This window comes from Periophthalmus magnuspinnatus, chromosome 14, assembly GCF_009829125.3.
Source record: "Periophthalmus magnuspinnatus isolate fPerMag1 chromosome 14, fPerMag1.2.pri, whole genome shotgun sequence".
In the NCBI taxonomy this organism is placed as follows: Eukaryota; Metazoa; Chordata; class Actinopteri; order Gobiiformes; family Gobiidae; genus Periophthalmus; species Periophthalmus magnuspinnatus.
In genome coordinates, this window is record NC_047139.1 from 9,615,925 (window position 1) to 9,635,569 (window position 19,645).

At 39.9% G+C, this 19,645-nt stretch overlaps 1 protein-coding gene across 1 annotated transcript in view; it reads right to left on the minus strand.

Annotated features, from left to right (window-relative positions):
• The window catches only part of LOC117382011 (reticulon-4 receptor-like 1), a 145,952-nt gene extending 128,622 nt beyond the window's left edge, over positions 1–17,330 (minus strand). Inside the window, exon 1 of the mRNA XM_033979078.2 lies at positions 17,186–17,330. Within this exon, the coding sequence (XP_033834969.1) occupies positions 17,186–17,198 (13 nt within the window). The 5' untranslated portion in view covers positions 17,199–17,330. The remainder of the gene's footprint in view (positions 1–17,185) is intronic.
• Between the last annotated feature and the right edge of the window lie 2,315 nt (positions 17,331–19,645).

The window sequence follows — 19,645 nt, forward strand, 5'->3', positions numbered from 1 at the left end:
AGTTATGTAAGAGGTGCCACTGCTCGGTCTCCGTAGCAGCAGACAGAGCAAAAAAGGCAGCGAGTAGATGGGCGTCCTGGGACTGAGGCGATTGATGTGGTAAATCAGAGGGAATTGACTTGTTGTCCCAACTTTGATGAACTCTCCTCTCTTTTTAACCCGTCTCCTGCAGCCGCCTGTGTTTAGGGCAGGAGCCAAAACAAGCGGGATATAAACTGTATAAATCACACTGTTTTTGATGGAGTGGGAAAAGTCCAAGTCAATCTATAGCAGCGGGTACAGGGACGTCAAGATGATCTGATTAATTAATAATAAATGAATAAATAATCAAAAAATGACCTAAAATTTCAGCGTGTTTGACTGAATGGTTTTAAACTGGGGTGTTAATTGTTCATTTCTATGAGTTAAGTCACTCTCCCTTTAGTGCACTGTCACGACACAGAGTGCATCTCGCTAATGAAACTACTGCACATCGCATAAGGTTTGTGAAGTTGTTGTGTTTTGTATCATCATTTTGTATATTTATGGAAAACTGCCATGTATGGGAGTATGGATGACATAAGCTAGTGGGCTGATACTCAAATATGCATAGATGGTAAATGGTAGATTCCACCGTCAAGACACTCAAAGCACTTGGATGACATCTAAAACTGGCATGTTTTTGATGAGAGAACAACATTATAACATGGTAGAAAGCTCCAAAAAGTCAGTTTAGCATAATACGCCCACTTTAATGCATGCGTACAACTGTCCATTCTGAAACAAACCAACATAAACCTTAAACTATTTAAGTATTTGAGTAATACACCTTCACTCCCAAAAATACATCTCTTTTTTCTGTTTAACATACAAGCGGCCGTTTTGAAGATGCTCTCACCTAGTTGTCTAAATTTGGTTTCTTGCGCTTGCTCAATTCTCTCTAGTGCATGAACCTTAAGGCCATATTTCCTCAACCATGTCATCGAAAAGCAGACCATGCTGTACTAGTAGTAGTAATCGTAGTACATGGAACAAAAAACAAGCTGTAGGCAGTTTCACTACATGCATATTAATGTGACGATTCATTTTGGTATTCTCAAGAGTTCCAGTTGGGGATTTTTAAAGCGGCAGACTAAACAGCATAAATAATATATGAAATAACTATACAGCAAATTAAAAAGAGTTGCAAATGCCAGGGGAAAGTTACTAGTATCAATGAGCGTTCGGTTTGTATGAGGGTTTCAGATGGTAAGTTCATCACTCACAAATGTACCTGATAAATTATGCACTTTATATTTAACACAACAGTGTCAAACCCAAACAACACTTGCCTACACTGTTAGCAGCAAAAATCAATCACCATCACGTCAGAAGTGAGCATTTTGTATTATGTCAAACAAGATTAAATGTGACAACAGGAAAACAAAATAAATGGCTTTTTTGGAGAGGCGGGTTGCCAGATTGGAGAGGCACGGAGATTTGTCCCCCTTTCCAGACAGGGTGCTCCTGAGGTCAGGGCGCTCGTGTCGGGAAATAAGAGGCGGATCTCAGCAGTGGTTCAGATAATCCCAGAGGTGTACAGCGGGAACCAGGTCAAACCGGGCGAGTCAGGACAAACTACAAAACAATATGTCGTATCAAACTTATTTCACACAAAAAGTATTTTCTTTGTAATTCCCATAGTCAGAATTCAAAATAGTTCAAAAACATCTTATGAAATTATTTTAATTAGCACTAAAGGGACACACACAAAAATCTTCTGTAGCAACAATGTTATGCAAGTCTGAATATTTTTCAAATCTTTTCTTTATATTTATGAATTTGTGAAGTATTCTTTGGCTCTGTTCAACTATATCACTAGATTAGTGCTATAGTGTGTATGTTCTGTTAAATAATTTTTATTTTTAAATCATTACCTGACAACATGACATAGAATACTTCAGTTATATAATCACATTAACACAAAAAGGAGCACTATGGAACTTTTCTGCCACCTGCTTGTTTCCCCACTGAGATGTTCTTGTTTTCTCTGGAACTTATCTATCTATCTATCTATCTATCTATCCAACAGGTCAAATCCGCGGAGAGGCGAGCTCGTTCATAGGAAGAAGATGTGTTTGTTGATGGATTTTAGCAACCAATACACGGTTTTAACATGTGCAAAATAGAAAAGTTTAATGCCAAACTGTGCAACATTCCAGGCAAATGGTAAATGGTTATAGTTTTAAATAGTTCTTTTCCCCCATTAAGTCTTTCAGCACACTTTACATAAAGGAACCACCCCCCATTCACACACATTCATACACCAGTGTACACACACACACACACAGGGGGTGAGGTGGGTTAAGTGTCCTGCCCAAGGACACAACAACAGCATTCATCTGAGCGAGCTAGAATCGCATCGCCAACCTGTGGGTCAGTGGATTTGACCGTTCAACTAATGATATTTATGTCGAGAGTTGGATTTGAACCACCAGACTTAGGACCAGTGGACAAACAGAGCTCCTGTTGCCCAGTTTAAAGTAAAAAAAACAGTCCATGGCAGCAGACTTCCTACCAAACTACAGACATTGTTTCTATTTGATTCAAACCTCAAAAAGTTATTACATGCAATCATTTTTTCTTGGCTGAATAGACAAACACATCCAACAGTTATGGAAAAAAGCATTATATTTGATGTATGTAAACTTGTAAAAGTGCATACAATCCGTTGGATATTTATGGTCTGTTTATGAGTTGTGTAAAACCAGAATAAGCTTGTCTCTGCATTATTTACCTCACTGCATTCCTGTATATATTCCACTCTTTACACATATTGAACACTACACTATTTTCACTTTCTGTTGTGTCACTTCCAGCTTCCTTTCCTCAGTAATATGCAGCACACCCCGAGTTGTTTATTATCAGTATACGCAGATGCCTATCCAGCTTATCTTGCACAAACCCGAGCATAGACGGAGCTATTCTGTCCATGTGTGTGCTTTCAGCCATTCACTGAATACCGGCGTTGGATAACTATGAAATGGTAGGAAGAAAAATCGAAAGTTAAAAATGTAAGCCCCATACTGCCGAGAGCGCTGTGGATCCCCGAAACGTCTTATCGCAAAACCAAAACACGTATCAATTATTCAACAGGTACAGCGCGAACCGAGCTACACAGGCAAAGGCATGGGAGGAGAGGAGATGGGAGCAGATAGATTCTACATGAGACTCACAAAGTAATTCAATGTGGTTTTATTTGTTATGTCAAGATTGCATTGCTGAGATGTACTGTGCATTCATCTGAACCCGGCCTATTACGTTTTGACAGCAGCTGCATCAGTGACAATGGGGGGAAAGCTTGACAACTGCAGCTCGGGAAGAAAAGTTAGGAGGTATTTTTATTATTTGCTTGTAACCCACCTTTCGTTCTGTAGTAGAGTAAGGAGATATAATATACATGCAGACTCCAGCCGCTACCTTCATATACACTTTATATACACTGAGTCCTTTGTTTCATAACAGATGATGAATTTAAAACACTGTACACTTTATGAAAAAGTCGGTTGGGGACTACTTCATATACTCCCTGAATATGTCTCGTGCTTGTTGAACTTTGATACGGGAACTTTCAATATAAAATTTCACTTTTGCTTTTGGTTATTTTGCTTCCCAAACCTAGAATATATTTCATTGACATTCAAAACTGGATACACTGGTGCCACTATCCACTTAAATAATTTAGTAATAAACATTTATAATCACACCTCCTCCTGTTTTTAAAGTTTTAAATGGATCTATGTAGTTATTTGTTTAGTTTGTTTTTGTTTGTACTCTGAGTTCTCTCATTGAAGTTAGAAAAATAAATAAAATACACAATGCTTCCTGACAAGTTATTTGAAGAATTCAGTCTATTGAGCTCTCTCATCATTCAGTTTTCCCTTTGCTTTGGGAAGAAAACAAGACCGAGACGAGGGATTAGAGACAGTGATTGGCTAAAACAGAGATCGACAATAAAGGTGACCAATCAGGAGTAGCTTTAGGCGTCCGTAAAGACTTTACTGACATGTCATTGGTTTAATGCTGACAAGCGGTCCAATGCTTTTCAACACATAAGGAAACACGCTGATTCTTATGGATTGTATGAATACATATCATTATTTGGCGACTCTTTTAATGAGAGAACAGACAGATGACTACAGAGGGTGACAGTGGACACAGCCTCTGTCCAAATCGTTTTGTGACTTTGAATGAATGAAAGCAGTATATTTTATTACAATCATATATGACAAATGGTGTATAGGTTGACCCAAAAAAGAAGAAATGTGAATCAATTCTTCCAATGCATTTCTTTCCCTTTTTGAAACAGTATCCCATTGTATTCTCTTTATGCATTTCTTAGCAATCAACCAATGTGGGGTTTTTCATGGTCCATGTAGATACCAATTGTTTAGAAACAAAAGAAACCAATGGCCAATTAGCTCTGCCAATATTATTTGGGCCGATATGTAGGGCTGATTTTGGTCATTTTCTCCATAAATATATGTTTGAAATTAATACTAACATAAATATTGTCTATACTTTGTACTGCACAATTTAACTAGAATAAGGAAAAATCATCTCAATAGAAGTTATTTTTAGACATCTGAACCCCTGTTTTTACTACAAACTCATAATGGAACATCATGGCACTTAAGTGTTCAAATTAAGAGTAATTCAGCCGTTTGTGAGCCCAAACCAAATATCCGCCTCAGCAGGAGAGTTGGCCGATAGCCAATACACAAAAATGTGCAAACCTCGGCCTGATATATCAGCAAACCGATATATGGGTCTATCTGTAGCATTTCTCTAGTGGCTGGGGACTACAGTGCCCTGCAGCAGCCAAAATGAGTAGAAGTTCACTTGACCACGCGAGGACTCTCCGGACAGACTAATAATACGGCCTATGAAAAATGACACAGCAGTAAATAATATTGTGAAAGGTCGAGTGGTCATTGGCTCAGAAGAGGGATCGCAGTTTTATTAGTAGTTATATCTGACCTTTGATTTCACAGCCCAGAGATTAAAAAACAACTTTTCACACCAGAAGTCCTGCTTCAATAAGGGACCTGCTGTACAAGTGTTACAGCGCCAGGGGACACGGGGAGCATCCACAAGAAATCTATACAAAGTTCTCCAAAATCCCTGCTAATCGATGCCTGGGTCATGGGAAAGGGGTGAGGACATAATAATGTTTATTACTGTACTATAATAATCAAGACTGACATTGTTTTTTATTTCTAATTGTTCACTCTTTGGAGAAACAATTTTGATATTTTTTTGGTCAAACGCAGTGAATAAAATGCTGTATTGAACGTCATTTGTTTGTTTTTAATAGGACAAAATAAAAATATAATATGAGCTTCATTTTGTCATTCAAATGATCAGGTAGGCTCTATGAACAATATATTTTTAAAGTCAGTATTTATCGTGTGTAGTTTTTCATTGCACTACTGGGAAATGCGTGCTAATTTTGTGTCTATATGATAAGATTTAAGCCGTAAAAGGTTGAACGAATAACTTTTATGCCTCATTACAGATGCAAACTAATTACGGAAGTGTTTCGTGCTGCTGTTTATTATCGCCGCTCATGATTTTTAAACAATACTGCAGATTTTTAGAATAGTTTTTGTGGTTTAAATCTGCTCTTGGGTTGTTGCGTCAGTGGCATAAATTAGTTTCAGTGTTATCGTTTATGGTCTTTATTAACTTCAGCAATATATCGCATTTCAAAGTGTGTTCATTTTGGATAATTCTTATAAAAATACTATGATATCTATAATCTCGTCTACTCTCGGACCACGATTACTATTACTATAACTTTGCTGCCACCTCTACCGTGTCTTTAATGTCGTTTTTCACTGCGTGCAACTAAATAAATTGTATAGAAGTACCAAAACTGCGACATTGACATTAAAGCGTCTTGTAATGAAATCATGGTTTTCCCAGTTGTGCTTGAGCAAATGAAATCAAACACCGTCGCTATCTCATCCAACACAGCTCCTGCACGCTTTCCCATAGAGTTGCGTCGACACGTTTTACAGCGAGCGAGAAGTCCACATACACCGGATTCATATTTCCCGATGACTTGCGTGTAGTTGTGTCCAGATGTATCACAGGAATAAATGGGAGTTGTAGTTCCTTTGTTGTTTCTGGACTGAATTGAATCCTGCTGCTTTTGCCCTGTTTCTAGTCTCACAGTGATGGAGTACTTCTCGGCTCTGCCTCTGTAACTAACACACAGACAGAAGACGGAAATCAATCACGCTATATCCACCCTCGGGGAAAGAAAGCAATAAGCCTCTTTCTAAAAATATTCAACCAAAGACACGATGAGTTTGGCGTTAATGGTCTTTGTACTGTATGGAGCTGGCTAATGTTGGAACCAGTAATACCAGTTATTTGGATTCAGTCAACTGTCTCCAACACCATGTTTTTTTTAGAGAAAGAGCTTTAAAACATTCAGCAAAGTGACAGTGATAGTAGCAGAAACAACTGTAGTGTACGGAAAGTCGTGGCATTTCTTTGGAAAATGATATTCATTTATACCAGCGCTGTCAAAGGATTTAAATGAACCAGATTAATCACACTTTTGAGATATGTTTAAGCATGATTAATCGCATTTAAGGAACATTATCTTATTTAATTATCTCAAGAATTCTAAATGAGTTACTTTTAAGCACAACTGGCTATAATTTAAGTCGAGAAATTGCACATAATGAATTTGTATGAGCACATATTCCAGGTTAATGTTCATGACCAAACAACAGGTTTAGTGAGGTTAAAGGGCCTTCATCGCCGCTTGAGGGTGTAACTGGCTCTTATTGTGACAGATACAAGCTGTTAGAGTTGGCCTGTAGCAGTTTGGTGAAATATTTGGTCCATTTTACTCCTTTTAGCACTCACGCGACCTTTACTTTCCTCACAGAGCGCAGTGTTCAACTCGACATCTCCGCAGCGTCTTTTTTTTGTGCAGAGCCGTCCCGTGTTTCTTGCATTTCGTAAACAGCCACAGACAGACCTGCGTTCATCCACGTGAGGAGGAATGATGGTCTTTATGTGTAAATATAACCGAATGTATCAGCACAGCCCTTGAGTACAGTGTTTCTCCTGTCAGATAAACGTCCCAGCCCAACGTGCGTGTCTGATTGGTCAAAACAGACCCCCTGATTAATCTGCGCTAATTTGTGGATGATGCGACAATTTGTTTTGATTACGCTTGTGTTAACGTGTTGACAGCCCTAATTCATATGTAACCCCTTTTCTCCCCTGCACTAATTTTGACTAGCTCCATTAAAATGCTGCCAGTTAGAGTCAGAATTTTGCAACTCCAGTAAAGACTGTTTACTCATTAACTAGGACATGCAGTAAATGTCTGCCTACATTACAGCAATGTGGGGCCAAAACGCTAACTTGCTGTCAACAAATTAATGACCGCTTTTTGCTTAATAGAAGTAGCGAGGTTTATACTCTTCACTGTTGATAAGCCCAATGTGCCTGTTCCAGACCGGTTCTTGTTGAGTCGTTTTGTAAGTGAAACTAAAAAGATGCGACAACAGTTTGATTTTAACCAGAATAAATGTAGCTGTTGATTACTGGCTCCATGATTTAACATGCACTAATTACAATCTCCGTGCAATCATTTCTGATTTGCTAAGTGCTCTAAACTGTAAAGCTAAATTAATCTGGCAAGACAATTTGCATCAACCTTTTTACTAATTGGGAAACATTATACTATTACAATTTTCACAATTACAGTTATATGTGAAAATAAGATCCTGGTTCAATTATTTTTATGAGAAATGCTCAGATTTCCACCTTCAAGCCACTCAGAGCTTTACACCAATGAACCGCTCACCCATTCACACACACACTCAAACATTCACACACCAGAGTACACAGGCATGGAGGACGAGGTGGGTTTAGTGTCTTGCCCAAGGACACAATGGCAGTATTAATCTGTGGCACCTGTAATCGCATCGCCAGCCTGTGTGGACCACCAGGCCACTTTAAAAACTCACCCATCTTGTATTATACTGACTTCTATTAGCCGTATGTAACAACATGCCTCCAGTAATTATGGTCTTAGCATTTGTGATTAGCATATTTCCCTGCTGTGTAATGAATAAATATATCTGACTTTCTCATCTTTAATTCCTGTGGTTCATCATGTTTTGAAACACACACAGTGATTTTCAATAGCTCTCGTGTTGATAATAATCACATGTTTTTCCTCCCACAGCCTGTTCTGCCCCGCTGGCCTGTTGCTATGATCCGGGATGCTCTGGTCTCAATGGGCCAGGTGCAGGGAGCCGTGCCTCTTTCTATTGGGCTCTTTATTCACACGGGACACTGGCGCTGTAGGCCGACTGCTACTCAGGGTTAACCTCTGGCAAATGGATTCAGTGTCGTGAAAGACTGGACTTGGGTGAAAGATTTTGGGGGAAGTTAAGAGACTAAGGACAAGTGTGAAGGGGTTAACCGCATTGAGCATTTAACCCTGAATTAATGTCTATATATATCATTGCTAACTCAAGTATTCACCAAAGTTTTTACTTAAGTTTATAAAGAGGTATAAACTGTTAACGATGCTGGTGTCACTACTGAACTGCTGTGTGTGGTTCTCCTACGATAATTACACCAACTAAGAAATATATCATAAACCGTCTAAAAGAAACAGGTCCAGCTCTGAACCACATGACCGTGACATTATAAGACGCTCTAAGCACAAAGGCTGCACAATATTTTGCAATCAAATCAAAACTGCAATTTGTGCCCAAATCACAAATACTGTAATTGGCTCCGTGCACAACAGCACCTGGCAACCTCAGTGTTAGCGTCACTACTTCCTGTCCAATTTATCGCTATGAGGTTTTTTGCTGAGTCATGCTAAAATGAATAAATATTTAAAGATGAGTCAGTGGAGAGGGACCTGAGGGACCAGGTCTCTGACAACATGTTAAACACTAAACAAATGAGGTGAAGACTTCAGCGGAGGATACGTCTGTGTTTAGGAAGGGACGTGTTTGTGTCTCAATGCTAACGCTGATTTAGAGGCATGACAAATATTAAAATAACACCACAAACTGAAATAATCTACAGCATAGGTATAGGTATTTCAAATTTTTAACTTTTAATAAAACACAGTGACACAGTGAGCTAGCTCGCATTCTGCCGTGCACAGAGGCTATTAGTAGACGATAAAATGTATAGAATAAGGAACAAAATGTCCTGTTTTTCAATTGAATATTCTTACACCTCTGACTGACCTGTTCTGAAATCCTTCTCTCTAATATTAATGCTTCTGGGTTAGTTTGCTTCTGGAAATGTGCACTCTGAACAATATTCTACTTTTCAAACACATCGCAAATCAAATCGCGATCATCAAAAAAATCACGATTCCACATTAAAAAAACGTACGTGCAGCCGTACGAGCAAAGAATTTTCTAGAATCAAAACAAGAACTCATTATTAAGCCTGTAAACTTTGAGTCCAATCAGAAAACGCAAACCTTTTTCTAATTAGTAGATGTGAAATGAATGTTTTTGCAGGTCATAATTAGCAGGTAAGAGTTTATTAGTGCTACATTTGAACTAAAAGGAGAGAACAAAAGTGTGGTAGAGACAGGATCAGGGGGAGCAAACACCACAGGGCCAGTATTAAATGGCATTTCACGCTCGGCATTGCCTCCTCTCCTCCACTTGTTTGTTCAGCACCAAAACAATTGCTGCTCATTAATTGCTTCTCATTTTTTCTGTTTGCCGAGTTTCGGAGCTCCAAGCTGTAATTATTTTAAGGCTGTTATGCATTTATCCATGACTAGCTGGTGGAAAAGACAGCACAGGAAAATACTCTTCAACTTAAAGATGTATTAACCATTTCTACTGCTGCTGTATGTTTCTGTATATGTGACCTACATACAAAACTGTACTAGCATAACATCAAAGGTCCTATATTACACAAAACTGACTCTTGTGAGCTTTAAACCATGTTAGAATGTTGTTACGTCATCAAAAATATACCTGGAGTTGTGCTTTGTTTCACATGCTTGACAAACCCTGCATTATTAGTTTGTCTCCAAAGTTCAAAATTCTCTGTTCCACCTTGTGATGTCATGTCATGGTATCTTTGAAGTTAGCAGCTACCGTTTACCTTTTCTTCAGTAGAAATGGGCATGTGAAATTATCCAAATGATTCTATTGGAGATGTATGACGTGCAGAAAAGTGGAGCACTTCCTGTATTACCACATGACATCACAAGGTAGAACAGAGTGTTTTCTGTTTGAGAGTTGAAAACAGTGGAAAATGGACACTTTAAATGAAATAAAATCGTGTTTTAGCTTTGTTTTTTAAGTGTTGTCTTGTATTAGCAACATTTAGCCGAAGCAGGTTTTATTCAGTGTATATCTGATGCCCTCCTTTAAGCATTTCTTACTATTTATTTGCGCTGTTGGGGCTGGCACTAAGATTTCACTATAGTCTCCGCATGTAGTTATGTAGCATGAGCGTCAACATATAATTGGATGCACAAACGTGTGTCACTTTCACTTTTAAGGCTAGGTAATATGGAAAGATAATAATAATAACACAGACTTTGAGCCTTCAACAGAAAAATCTCCAATTTCCTCAGCCCAGAGTCTGAATCGGCTCCAAACCACATGCTTTTGTTTAGACAGTCTTGGCTGCAGATGTCTTGCTTCAAAACCCCAAAGCTAATCATTGATGTTTATGAACAACTGGATCTCGATTCGATTAATTACACAGCCTTATTTCTATGCAATAATAATGAGCTCTTAGGCACACAATCCTCACCAGTCCTCCACACGTTTGTCTTTGACCTTGAGATGAGCCTCTAAAGGTCGTGGATATTCTGTCCTATCACGAGGACCCCCACCTCCACAGCCGCGGCGCGTTTCATCCCACTCACATTACCACTATAATTGATTTCCATATGGGCTCCGGCGCAGTCATCACCTCCCTCAGCCTGGGTGATTTAGTCCGCTAATATAATATCCTCACACAGTGGTCTTAGCGTCTTATTTTGTGTCCTAATCTCTTTGAAAAATGTCACACAGGAAGTCAGTGCCGCAAGATCAAATTTGGATCAATCTCAAGCGCTCAATTACCCCAGCATTTGGCGCTTCACGACCCGGGTAAACAGTTTGTCACTAATCCATATGCTGTTATCACCCATTGTTGCTATGGTACTGTCAACAAATGCACGCGCGAGACGTAAAGAGAGCGGCGGTACTGTCTAATTGTCGGGATGTATAAGTTTGACAGGGGCCTGAAGGCACTGTGTATATGTGCCAACGCAAGTGTCAGCCCTGATACTGCGCCGACTCCATCTGACATTAGACGGTGTCACTGAGACATCATTTTAAGTGTTTTATATCTTTATTCCAGAGGGGAGACTATAACAATGTAAGAAGAAATGATGAAACTACAGATTTTATTTGAGATGTTTTGGAAATTTCAGAGGATTATGCATTTAACACATTTCATTTTCATCTACAGTGGCTTATTTATGGGGAAATATCAATAGTTCAGTCTTGCATGTTCATCTGGTGTTTCCGTCTTTCAGATGACACTGAAAAAGTACACGGACTGGAGTACCCTGAGTGGAGTATGTCAAATCATTTTTGACCTTGGTGTGAATTCCTCTTGAGCTGGTGGTATAGTGCTTCATTTCCTCTTCTGGTTTTGTAGTGAAGGGGAATAATGCTTTGATACAGTCGTGTAAAAGAGTGCAACTCATATGCCAGCGGTCTCCCATCCAAGTACTACCCAGCCTGGCCTCGCTTAGCTTCCAAGATCAGAAGAGGGTCTGGTGAAAATCATAGTGTTTCATACATAAAATACTTTTGCTAAATATTTTTGTTTCTTTTACTTACTAGAACTAGTACTAGTTAATATTATTATTAGTAGTAGTAGCAGTAGTAGGGGTAGTATGAAGTACCAATGTTCACAGTGTCTCCTTTTCTAATTATCTTAACACACGAGACGAGACGTGCTATGATCTTCCTTTGCCTGAGCTGTTTGACGTATTTAGGACAGCTTTGAGCACATTCATTTTAAGCTCAACACATTACAGTCCACAGCATATTCTAACTCATTTGAATGTCATGAATAGTGCATTAAACATGCTCAAAGTTGTAGAACAAAGAATCCAATAACATGAAACAATGCTCAAAGGAGTTGTCCCAGAATTACAAAATGAGGTTGAGCCGACATAAAGACAGAGGAACACAGGTGGAGTTATTGTACAAGAACGCTCAAAACCATAAATATATTCTAAGTGTAATTTGAAAGACTGTCACACTTCAACAAATAAAGACAGATCGGTTTTGATAGCCTCTTATCGTGAACGTGACAACAGGGAAAATAGCAAAAGAAAAATTCTATTCTGTCAACTGGAGAAAAGTTTCGCTGCTCATCCAAGCCGCTTCTTCAGTTCTGGTCAGATTACTGGTGAATACTGCCTTATATTTATCTGAAGCGAGAAGCTAACTACACTGAAATTAACTCACCTATTTGTTTACAGGTTCTGTTTGCTAGCTAGGTCTATTGAACTACAGCTTGAAGTGAGCCTGAGTCATATTTTGCATAATCGTTCAGGCCTCTAATGGGTGCTCTTAGCATTCTGGCTTGCACTATTGTTTTCCTTGTTTTGATTTAGGTCTGAAGATGGATTATAAATAGGAGATAAATGATGTCTAAGCCCTCCATTCAAGTTCAGAGACGGACTGTCTTTCCTAACAAAAATTGCCTCTTTAAGTCCTCCTCTCAGTGTCCACCAGCAATCTTAACAGAACTGAAGAAGCCACTTGGATGAGCAACCAAACGTCTCCACTCTAAAACTTTTGTCCAGTTGACAGAATTGAATTTTTCTTTTGTTATTGCTCATACCTCGACGACTGAGGGAGCACACGGATAAGAGGACAAAATGTTCAAATAATAAATCTGATATATTGGCATAGCTAAAAACATTTGAAAACATGAAATAATTGAACAATGCAGTAAAAATCTTAACACTACACACCCTAAATAACAAGTGTAATTTGTAAAGGGGTCAATCAATCAGTATCATCTCACAGTAGTTCCGACATTTAACCAATAATCGTAACTTACTGACCTCTTGTGGCTAGCCTGAGTATGTATTTTGTAGTAATAATCTTTCAAATAATGTCTTTTAAAATATGCACAACTGTTATTTTCACTGACTGCTTCTTATTCCAGTCTTGGCAGTGTCCCTTAATAATTTATATTGACTGAAAAATATGAAGAAATCCTCCCCCAAGTCCATTTAAATGTGTAGAATCCACTACTTCTCAGAGTAAGACGTTCTGGGATTTTAATTAGAACATCTGAACAGGAGATAACCTTGAGCTTTCAAAGAATATAATAGAAATACAATATGAAAAATTGTTAAATATCACTCCCATTCACTACCAACTGAGAGGAATCTGCATGTCTTTCCAAGTTCTGTGTTTGCCTATTTGCATATGAATTTAACATTAATTTTAAGCGAGATGCCCTTCCACTCAAAGTACCTTGCCGCATGATAATCTTGTGTTGTTGACGTGATATTCCTGTTTACGTTTGTCTGTGGATACTTTTACAATTGTTTCATGTAATTAAGGTATTTAAGATATTTAGTTTTGCCAGTATCGCCCACCTCTGATTCTTACCGTATCCCACCCGTAGACGCTGGAAAAGGCCGATTTAAAACGCTAATTTTAGACTCATGACGCGATGACTGAGTTTTGCTTTTATAGAAGGAACTGCTGGTACTTTTTTATGAAGAACACGGCACTGGCTCTCGATGCCGTAAATTATTCATTATACCTATTAATAGAGTATGCTTAAAACGTAGCTCTGCAAATCCAAATAGAAAACGTGTTGGCTGGATCACAGGCCAGAGCCATACACAAAAGAGACCATATAAAAAGGGTTGTTTTTGTTCACGCGTCTATCGTAAGCATAGGGCTAAAGCAACAGAGAACCGGCGGCGTGTGAGACAGCGGCAAAGTCAAGTAAGGGAAAGCAAATCCAGCTTCAAACGCACTGGGGAGACAAAGAGCGGGCACGGTCCCAAAAAGCGGAGAGCCCGGATCCAATGGGCCTGCCAGGACTGTCCTCTCCGGCACAGACTGGCGACGCGCACCGGCCAAGAGGAGAGGCCGACAACAACAGACAAAAGGAGGAAGACGGAGGCAGTTTTCATTACACAAAGAAGAACAAGATGGACAAGATATTAGGTTGAAAGTATGTTGGTTGATAGTGGTTTGCCCTCAGAATGACACATATTTTTAAGATACTTTTGAGCATTGTGCCGTGTACCTCTTTCTGAGCTAGTATTGACCTTAACAGTATTGTAAGCTACATTTTTTTATCAGTTGGATCAGACCGTGTAAACATTCAGGAATCTCTGCTCCTTCCTTGAACCACCTTTGCTCGATAGATCATTTCAAAGCAGCCACGCATTTTGTAACCCACTACTCCATGTTGGACGATATAAAAATCAGGACACAGATCTTTGTGACATAAGCTCTCACAGATAAGCCAACTTCAAATTATCTCTCGTAGACCCATACTGTAGCCATAGCTCCCCTGAAGTAAACTGAGAAACTGAGAAAAGCGAGACTGCCAATTTGCAACATCCACCCCTCTTGAAGTGTCTTGCCCAAGGACACAATGGCAGCATAAACCAAGCAGGATATATCGACATATATTGACGTATACTGTATCCGGAGTCTCTCGCATTCCTCTCCATGTCCTTATTCAAATCAATCCAAATTAATTTATGAAGCACATTTAAAAACAACTTCAAGTGCGTCACATAAAAGTCAACAAAAACAAATGTACACTTAACACGATACATAGGAAAAGAACAATTAAACACCAAGATATCCTGTTTAACTTGTATTAAATGCCAGGGGGAAAGGTGGGTTTTCAGTTTCTAGTCTTAAACATCCCAAATCCACACCGAGACGTTTGGTTAGATACTTGTGCAGCGGCTCTAGTGACAGAGGCCTGTCCAGGCGTGTGGGGCTCACAGGCTGGATCCATCGCAATCCATGTGATCTTTGAAGTGTTGGGTCTCCAGGAGTGGTCTAAGAGGAATAATTTCAGAACTGACCCTCCAATAATCCTTTACTCCCACTCAAACATCTCCACGTTTTTCGCTCTTTCTGGACCACGACAGGTGAGCGCAGTAGGTAGGCCGGGACTGATGCCATGAATCCTGATGCTTGACTCTCAAAATGTCGATTAAAAAAATCATTCATGAGATCGCATTAGATGAGTAAGCACCTGGGGATCGTATACTAGCAGGACGCAAATATCTTGGCTCAAAATATAAAGCAATGCCACAGCAAGCAACAGTTTAAGCAGAGCAGGTAGACGGCTGCCGGTACACGCTGGCGCCATCTTGCCTTATTGTTCCTGACAGGCACATATTTGTAGGAGGAGGCTACAACGCAAAAGCACAAGCCGTCGCCACTGCTGCTGTGTGGGGGTGTGATCCATTCGGAAATTACCAACATTAAAATGAAGGTTTGTCTCCTTCTAGCCATAACAAAGTCCATGCATTTGCACTGTCGTCTGCGCGCACGTATACTGACAGCCCTAATCAGCCCGGTGTCAAAAACATTACGTTCAAAGCTGTAATGAGTGGACAGGCCCAAGCTAGTGCCCCGCTCAGGGCAACCACGAGCTAATGGATAATGATGTACAAGAGAGGCAGCGGGCAGAGGAGGCAAATGACAAATGGCAGACTGGCTATGTTGCAATCAGTGGGATGTTTTTACAAGAGGACACAGGGTGAACTTGTAATAGGCCAAACAAGACGGCTCACATGCACTTTCTGACAAAATATACAGCGAGATAAGTTCACAGTAATAGCGTCAAATACAACACAATTTGCAAAGGAAAATCCATTAGGCAGTTAACAGAAATGCAGCTGGTCATAATGAAGTAAACAAAAGCAGTAAATTGGATTGTGAAAGTGCACTGCGGTGTTCAAATCTGCGAAGGAGCAACATTTAAAGTAGAGTTGAAGTGTTAATATGAATTATTCCACTGGTGTTTGTTGGTATCGCTATATTATATACAGTGGTATAGTGCCGGATGGTTTATGGAAATTGTATTAAATGAGCACTGGTGTCAGCTGGAATGAGAGGGTGTTTTGTTTATGCTTCAGTGGAGGAAGAGGTTTGCCTAAAAAGTGTGTAAATAATAAAGTGTGACTTGATTTAGTGTAAACATGAATTATTCAAATGAGCATCATTAATCTAAAAAGCAAATGAGCCAAAACATCAACTACAATCAGGTTTGGTTAGGCCCAAACTAAAATATGTGGAATTTAGATTCATGATCCAATGTGTATGACTTAATAAACCATATAGAAATGACTTCAAAAAATTCACAATAATTACAGGCTTAAACGGTACATTTGTCATAAGCGCCACATTTCGTTAAAGTGGCAAGACCAGTGACTCCAACTACTTTAGAAAAAGGGTCTAATAATGGCATTGACAGATGAGTCACCCCTCTTCAAATAGATTCTTTGAGGTTGTTGTTTTGTAGTTTATGATTCATTCCTGAAAATGGCTACTGTAATTTGTGTCTGTGGTTGTGTTTATCAGAGCGGGATGGCTGTCAGCTGACACTGGCAAGGTCAGAGAGTGAAAACTTCCCCCGTGTAATGTTCCTCCGCCGCCGTGCGCCCAGGAGACAGCGCGCTCCCCTGGCGCGCACGGTCCCACAGCTCCACTGTCCGTGCTGCGCGCGCTCCGACTCACGCCAACAGGAACAGGTGAGCGCACACGGGCCACAACCACTCAACTTTGTTATAAAACAATAGTAAACTTTTACACATATGCTACAGGACCTACGCTTACGCTTTTCAGATTTAACTAACACACGACAACACGTCCATCCGTGTCCTACAAACTGCACTGCGGCAGCAGCTCGCTATTTTAGCCATATTTTACACCAAGTAGATAAATATTTTATATTTTTTCAACTCCTGTCACCGTGTGAATGAACTACAACTAACCGACATGCTCCCAAATCATCCAATTAAGATCTGTGGTTACAATAAAACACTTCACTCCAACTCAGATTAAGACACAACCCTCAGCATCGACATATTCATCCATAACATGAAGAATGGATCTCTTACCTCGGCTGAACATGTTGGCAGCGGTTGTGTGGAGTGTCTAGTTGGGTCCGTGCTGGAGTAGCATCCTGGGCAGGTCCAGTACTGTTTTGATTTCCCCTCGCCTCTGGGTGAAGCCAGGCACGAGGCTGTTGTTCCGGGCAAGTCCAAATGGAAGGCGAGACGTGCGTAAAGCAAGGACTGGATGAAAAGGTCTAGTAGTGTTTGAAAGAAAGATGACAATCGATTCCCCACCAAGTTGTGGCGTCCTCGTGCAGTTGTTAAATAAAGAAGTAAAGAAAATACCTAGTCCTGTCGCGTATTTCCTGCGCAGTGAACTCTCTCAACACATGCGTTAGTGGATCTTATACATGTCGGCTCCGGGAGATTCTCTAATAAATGCGAAGAGCCTGGAAACTTCCTCTCGCCTTCAGCTCCCTGTGCTCAGTGCGGTCAGGTGCAGCGCTGCTGAGCGGCGTGTGGAGACTACTGCCGTCTACTGTCTCCGCGCGCACAGCCCCCTCCCACCGCGGGATGTGGCTGATGAAAGCGCCGTCTCTATCTCTCCATCCGCGTCCCTTCCGAGTTTACCCAGTCACACTGAGGCCTGTGTCCCGCTGGCGTGAAGCGGCTGTTGGGATGGAGCACCGCCAGTTCTTTTATTCCTTGGGTACAGTTCGTTTCACATGTCATGGTTTGGTGTCCTAGACTTCAAACGCACTTTGACAATTAAAGCATGAGGATTCTGTGTTTTATTTTCCATTATTGCACCACATAGATTAGAGGGAGCAAATTATCCTGACATTGGTGAGGTCAATTTGCCTTAACCTATACACACTTGAATGTTTGAAGTCAGGCCTGTGAATGTCAAAACACAAAGAGCTGTTCTATACAAAAGAGTATGTTCCACAGGCTGTTTCATTTTTATGGGGGCCTTATGCCTTCCACTATCCAAACAGTTTTCGTTTTGTTGTTTTACTCTAAACATACATGATAACCCCGATAACAAAGAAGTGAATCATTTGCATCTAAGATTATTAAGAAGAAGAGATTCAAAAAAAAAAAAAAAAAAAAAAAAGCTGGAGCTATAATTAGGGAGAAGTTGGAGCTTCTTGCAGTATCTGGATGTGTCCTCTCAAACATAATGGTTATAGCCTCTCCTTGCATAAACGCCCTTATGTAATATGCACTAAAGCTTCAATTACTGTTTCTTTACCTTCATTTTCTGGGTAAATGTGCTTTATGGCCATGACTAATTCAAATAATCACTCCACTGTTAATGCTGCATTCTGGGTGAGCTGCCGGCTGTTGCTCTCTCATTCTCCACACTGGGGGAGAATAGAATAGAACAGTTTATTTTTAGCAGATGTTTCGTTGTCTTGTGCGATGAATTTACAATGAGTTTGTCTTGTCTGGAAATGTATGGGCATGTCAAAACTTCAGTGACTATTGTTGCAGTTGAAAGTGGTTTTATTTTGGTGTTGTTGATGGATCGACAAGCTCTGACTGTTGGATTATAAACTTTGGGATTAACGTCTTTACTATTACCTCCAGCTATGTTTGAAGGTCAGGTCAGTTGCCTGTTCTTAAGGTGCACTGCGTAGCTTTTCTGGAGGGGATATGCCAACTTCTTGTCTCCACAGAGCTGCTGGGCGACAGTGGCTCAGTTGGTGGAAGTGCTTTGAGTGTCTTGCAGTTATATAAAAATATGACCATTTACTATGTTGTAACTTTGCTTATAATGTGTCTATCGCATGTCCACTCACAGAAATGCACACTTTCCCTTTTTTTTTAGAGCTGCAAAACACTAACTAATTGAATGCCACATATGTTTAAGCCCATATGTGGCGAAGCATGAAAAGTCTTGATGCAGATAACTCCATGATGCAGATATTCCATCAGAAAAGTTACAGTTGTGAGAAGGTTCGTTTCTGGTGTAAGTGTCAAAGAGGACCAAGAGTCTGAAACATAACGTCAGAAGGGTTTTAATGAGTTCCATACAAGCACATTGAACAATGAAGCAGCGGAATCTCAGGAAAGGATATGAAGAGAATCTTGAGATGTGCACGTTTACAGCTTTTATAGTGTCTCTTAATGTATGTGTGTGTAAAGCGGGTGCTCTTCTGTTCTGCATGGCGTTACACTTTAAGAAACTCTAAGCAAAGTCAAACAAAGTGAGGGTTTTATAATCCTCTCAAAGTTGGGGTCACACATTCCTGAGATGTGGCTTATGGTCAAAGGACCATATGTAAAATAAATGTAAAATAAATGTAACTGCTTTTTTAAATTGTTCATTAACTGTATTCATTACTTCTTCAAGTTACAAATATTACTTATGCATTTGCAAATATGTAAAAAATATGGCTGTGTAACTGTGTCTCCTGGAAAAATGACATTTTAAGATCATCATACCTTTTAATTTATCCTGTCAAGGGCCACATAAAATGATGTGGAGGGCCATATTTAGCCCACGGGCCTTGAGTT